The sequence below is a fragment of the Battus philenor genome, unplaced genomic scaffold (genome assembly GCF_028537555.1).
Source record: "Battus philenor isolate CCGP_79_NKW_IND1 unplaced genomic scaffold, ilBatPhil1.0.hap1 SCAF_3, whole genome shotgun sequence".
NCBI lineage: Eukaryota > Metazoa > Arthropoda > Insecta > Lepidoptera > Papilionidae > Battus > Battus philenor.
This window is the reverse complement of record NW_027181693.1, coordinates 16131121-16137154: the sequence shown is the minus strand read 5'-3', so window position 1 is coordinate 16137154 and position 6034 is coordinate 16131121. Positions and strand designations below refer to the sequence as shown.

The window sequence follows — 6034 nt, the reverse complement described above, 5'->3', positions numbered from 1 at the left end:
CAAAAAGAAAAATAGAAAAAGAAAGAAGAACAACACTGAACAAGCTCAAATAGCTGAAAAATAAAAGAAATGAAATCAATGAAAAGTCTTATGTTCTTTATTAATACTTTTTTAATATAAACATATGTATGACCAAAAATGATTTATTTCTAAAATAAAATGAATTCATGTAAATATATTTCCACTTTTATTTCTTACAAATACCTCATTTAAAAAAATAGTTTATAATACAAATACATTATACATGACACATAGAGAAAAAAATATATATTTTATTATGCCATTCATATAATAATATTGAAACTATGTTATTTTTCTATTTTATTAAAAAACAACTCTCCCTTAGCATCTATGTAATAGAACACAGTTATTTTTGATTGATTAAATGATCACTAGTTTTCAAGTTAAGACTTAAAACTAAAAAAAACTTAAAAACAAAAGGCTTTAGTCCATCTTAATCATTCTAGTTTATATTATAACACAGATAAAGAATATTGGAGGGAAATTTGTATTTGGAACATACAATATTTTGATATCAATCAATCAAATTTAAAAATAAAATAAGTCGCCAGCGTTTTTTATATAAGAAACTTTCTGTTCAAAACCTTTTGAGTGACCTCCTAATATAATTTTTGACAAATTCTTACAATAATCAAATACAAGATTATTTATTAAATCTTAAAAAAATCTTACATTGGCAAGTATTTTTAAGTGACAATACTGCAGCAGATTAAATTACTCTAAATACGTTAATTAAAGAGGTTAGTAATAACAAAAGAAATCGACCAAGTCCATTGTGGGTTCTTATGAAGACGCATTTTAAAGTAGTTGTATTTCAGGTTAAAATACGTATTTATATCGGATGACAATTTAATTTTAATTTCTATCAAATTTAAATAAGTACACAGAAACTTGAAAACTTTTTTTTTTTTGTATCACAAAGAAAAATACAGATTTTTAAGCATTGCACCATATAAACCAATTTGTTTATGTCGCTGCTCACATTCACATACATTATAAAGTAAGTAAAGTAAACTTGAAAAAATAAAATAAAATTAACTTATTTCCTCTTATCTCAGCAGGCATTATACTATTTAAAAAATATGATGACATTTGACAGTTTGATTTCAACTTCGTGTGTTTGACAGTTCGCGCCCTGTTATACAAAATTATTTTATCTATTTCACATAATAATAAATAAAGCGCTCATCTGGAAATAAGTTATATTTATTTCATACTAGTAAAATATAAGAACGCTGTTGACAGATACCAAAATATCACTAATTATCTCCAGATTCTACCTTCTCCGGCAATCGAAACGGTAAACTTTTAAGGACAGCGTTAGCCTCCCAATTTCGTGGACTAATAATAAAACGGCTCGACACAAGATTAAACTAGGGATATATTGTCCCGAATTAAGTTCATAAAACGCCATCCGACAAGTATTTAGTATTTTCTTGTCTTTTTTTGGATTTCACTAACGTTACAGAACTAAATGAATATAAAGATATTACCTCTGTTAAGAAAATTAAAATTAGCGCCATCTATGGACAATATTCAACATCATATTAATAAAGTACTGTAAAACTTACTTTACATAATTCTAATAGAGGTCGCTAGGCTCACAACATAAAACCAACACAATCCTCTTGTATTAAATATTTGTTTCAGTACCAAACAATATGTAAAGTGATGCAAAAATTATTTATAGATCATTGAGTCCACGTCGAAAGACTGGATGCATACTGCTTCCAATGGTTTCTGAATTAGGTCTCGGGGGAGGCCTATGTCCTGGATGAAATAGTAAATAAATAAATAAAATAAATAAAACAGCCGAAATGATGAGCCTACGTTATGGATAAGTCACTTATATGACTTACTTATCTAAAAAACTGTAAGTAAAATTGGTTCATAATAAAGTGTTCATTTTTAAATTGCAATATTATCAATCGGTTAAATTCTTTTAGAGTTATGCTGTTAGCCGTTACAATCAAATATTTATTAACATTTTTATTGAGTTACATTTTTGCGATATATATTTATTATCAGGGTTTACCTACTAAGTTAACAAAACCCGGCTTATCAAACTTGCCGGATTTAATTCGCGTGTTGTGACCTTAGCAGTGGACAATAACATATTTATATAAATAATTTAAAACTAGAGATATAACTTTTTGAGTGTTGTGTGATTTACAAGAATATATCTCGTTAATATAGATTACTATAGATTTTTTTAATAAGTGTGTTTAATCATAGAGAATAGCCAAGGATAATTAAAGTCCCTGGGGTAGATTTTTTATTTTTCACCTCAATTTTAATGTAGAATTATATTTTTGTAGTTGCTTTATCAAAAGTTTAAGCACTAAATATAGATGGCGCTGTTATAAGGAAAGCACAATGGTGTTTCTGGCTCCCACCCAACGGTGTTTAAAAATATAAGTGTCATAATTTAATAGCTTCACTGCAATCTTTAGGATTTTAATACAAAGATAGCAATGAAATGTATTTACGAGTGTGTAATAAATAAATAAAACGAAATAAAGGACTAGATTTAAATTTAATTCATTGACAACACAATTTACAGGAATGCAATGCACATACAAAATAATTCACTCAATCACACAATTAAATTAAGAGTAACTTGTTCTGAGTCCTCATTGTTCATCACCTCTCTGCTTCTTCACTGGTCCAGTCTGTATGATGGGAACGACTCTTTCATCAGAGTTCTTAGGTGGGGCTTTCAACGGAGCGGTCACGCTGAGAACACCGTCTGAAGATAGTTTTGAGGCGATGGAATCAGCATCAATGCCCTCCGGCAATGGATACTTCCTTGTGAAGCTCCGCGATATAAAACCATGTTCGTCCTGACGTTCCTCGTGCTTCGCTTCCACGATTAAAAATCCATCAGCGGTCTTCACAGAGATCTCTTCTGGTGAGAAATGTTGGACGTCAAGATTTACTTGAAATTTATCCTTTTCCTCCTTGATCGTAGATCCTGCGTCTTGGTTGGCAGCTTGGAGGTTTCGCCAGGGTCTGTAATAATTTCTGTTTCCTTGTGGTACGGCTACTATGGTCAAGTAATCCTGAGGCGTAAGGCCAAGCCCGAAATGCTGATCCATCAAGCGGCGCGGCCGTGGACGTTCGTATTCAATGAAAAACGGATACATAGACATTTTTCGCAGATATTAAATTTACTTTTAACACTCAACACACTTTAATATCACAGTAATCGAATCAAATTCCCGAACTTTCTGACGCCGGCTCAATACACGTTAAGCAGTTTTATCGACTGATGCCGGCTTAATTCTGCTTACGTATTTATACCCGCAAACGCCATCTCGCGACGAGTAGAAATTTCTAGAACATTTGCACTAGAATGTACGAGATACACGTCATTCTTTTACATCCGTTCAGATATTGTAAACATTTTTTTACTTTACATGCAACATTTTATTAAAAATTAAATTGGATGTAGAATTTAAATAAGATTAATTAATGATTAAGAGAAAGCTTATTACTTAAAATATTATATCCATTTATTTCTCACTAGTTACATTAAGTATTCTCCCATTAAGTAGAGATTTTAATAGAAATTTATGAGGGGAAAATACTTTCTATTTGTGGCGAATAGTTACATACTCAAGTAATATTCTTTAGTATTTATAGCGGCAGCATTTAGTAAAGTTAGGAACCGGGTGTGGAAACCAAAAAACAAGAAGAAATGACAGATGGTCATGCAACACGGTCGAACATATAAAACTGTAACCAAAATAAGAAATTTATATTATTTCTCCAAGAATGACGCTTACACATTCATTTCGGCAGTTATAATACAGTAGTAGTGGGACAGAGATAGTGCTCTACGAAGCTGAAAATAACCGATTGTCTCTTTCTAAAGGTCGATGTGCAATATTTATCGCCAGGTACTGTATATTGTTTAACATTTATAACACCAAACGTTAATAAAAGTTTTGATTTTTGAAAATGTATATGTTTTGAAAGTGTATAGTGTATAATTATACTCGAACTTCTCAAACATTTAATGTAGAGTTAATAAAGAAACTTTTCATTTACATTTCAGACTTAGGAAAACATTAACTTCCTATTACGAAGCAAAAAGTTTTTGTGCATGTGTAATAACTAAATGAGTTATAAATAAAATGTTTAGAACTACTGATAACTTAGCCATCTGCCACCAGGCGGCTCTGACATCACATGAATCTTTCTAGAAACTTAAAAACGGTTATATGTAATAGAACTTTATAGAACTTTTTCGCATGCAATAGAATTTACAGCTTCAAATTAAACATTTTATTTGTTGAAAATATATAATGTTGAGGCGTTGGAAGTGAATTTAAATGACTTTAGGAAGTTTTCGAGCAGTTTTATTTATATAATTCTAGATGGCGGTAGACGTATTAATATTTTGAAAGCACACGAGATATAAATATGTATATATACATATAGAGGTATATATATGTCTGTGTGTAAACAGACAAATAATCACTTAAAATATATATGATTTACATTAATGTAAGATAAAGTATTTATTATTTAAAGTCGTTAAAATGTCAGTTTCTCCTTGTTTGTTTGAAGGTCAGCTATATTTCGATGCTTGCTTTTGATTGTTTACTTTTCATTTCATTCGTTTAAAGCGATGTGCAAAATTAAAATATTTACAGCTATACTTTGTCTCCCGCATACACGACGTATAGATACAAAGATTATTTAAAACGTCAAATTTTCAAAAATAAAAACGTCATGTTTTATTTTACGTTTTTTTTTTAATTTTGTTAGTTTGTAACACATAGTAAATAAGTAAAAAATATTGCAGTAAAAATTCTTTTGTTAACAAAGAATTTTATTATTTATTAATTTCGCTAATCTTGCGTATTTAATTTTATTTATATCTTATTATTGTTACATAATTATATATGTATAATTTTGATTAGCAGTCGCCTGTGTTATTTGCTCAATATGTATAATGATATAATGAAAATACTAAATGGCATTATATTAATCTAGGCAAAATAATTGTTACATTTTTATTCAATTTAAAAATTATAGTTTTTAAAAATGCTTTTTAATGCAAAGAGTATTAAAGCGATTAATAAAATATGAATTAATAGTCTGGCTGGAAAATGATCGACCATGTTTTTAAATGCGCGAAGTGTCATGCGCAATAGAATTTCACGTGAATGCCGGCCGGCATTTTTTTCGGTCTAGTTAAAGTTGTCTAGAAAAATGTCTCTGCTGCCGTTTCTCTTAGACCTGGAGCGTCCACGACGTCTCCTTGACCAGCCCTTCGCGTTGACGCTAACTCCTGGGGATGTCATAGCTGCTTTCAGCCAGCCGAGGGATTATTATCGTCCGTGGAAGCAACTGTCCACAGTCTTGCGCGACGCATCGACTATAAAAACGGACAGAAATAAATTCCAGATCAACCTCGACGTTCAGCATTTCGCACCGGATGAGATAACTGTGAAGACCAGCGATGGGTACGTGGTGATCGAGGGTAAACACGAGGAGAAGAAGGACGAGCATGGATGGGTGTCTCGTCAGTTTTCACGAAGATATGCACTTCCTGAATCTTGTAGTGTTGACGCGGTGCAATCGCGGCTGTCTTCGGACGGGGTGCTCACGATCACGGCGCCGTTAGAGACTCCGCCCTCTAATGAGCGCGTGGTTCCTATAATGCACACGGGACCGGTGAGAACGCAGCCCGAGGGGGCGAAGCTCCAAATCGGAGACGGCGAGACTGCGGCCCCGGTGGAGAACGGGCAGTAACCGCGGGCTTCGCGCCAATCTATTTCTGCAGTGCATTCATTACCTCATACATTTCGTTTGTGATTGTTTTGTTGTGTTAAAGAAAACAAATAAAATTTGGCTTTGTTTTTTTGTTACAACTATTATCATTATATAGAATCGTGCTGATCGTGATTTTTGTAACATTAATAACTAGGTTCCTCTCGATATAATTAACAACCCTTACAGTAGAATAAAGATAAAATTAGTGCCAAAATAAAAATGTATT

The 6034-nt window shown here is 32.0% G+C and overlaps 2 protein-coding genes across 2 annotated transcripts; one reads left to right on the top strand and one right to left on the bottom strand.

Annotated features, from left to right (window-relative positions):
• Window positions 1-2538: 2538 nt before the first annotated feature.
• Window positions 2539-3285, bottom strand: LOC137927141 (protein lethal(2)essential for life-like). The gene has a single exon (XM_068770958.1). It carries the CDS (start codon window positions 3171-3173, stop codon window positions 2655-2657), a length of 519 nt encoding a protein of 172 aa, XP_068627059.1. The 5' UTR covers window positions 3174-3285; the 3' UTR covers window positions 2539-2654.
• A 1869-nt stretch (window positions 3286-5154) lies between these two features.
• Window positions 5155-6005, top strand: LOC137926964 (protein lethal(2)essential for life-like). Its single transcript, XM_068770724.1, has one exon. The coding sequence runs from the start codon at window positions 5245-5247 to the stop codon at window positions 5785-5787; it is 543 nt and encodes a 180-aa protein (XP_068626825.1). The 5' UTR covers window positions 5155-5244; the 3' UTR covers window positions 5788-6005.
• Window positions 6006-6034: the final 29 nt, after the last annotated feature.

Excerpts from the sequence above, each read along its gene's own strand:
- LOC137927141 (XM_068770958.1), bottom strand. The coding sequence starts at position 3,173 with ATGTCTATGTATCCGTTTTTCATTGAATACGAACGTCCACGGCCGCGC.
- LOC137926964 (XM_068770724.1), top strand. The coding sequence starts at position 5,245 with ATGTCTCTGCTGCCGTTTCTCTTAGACCTGGAGCGTCCACGACGTCTC.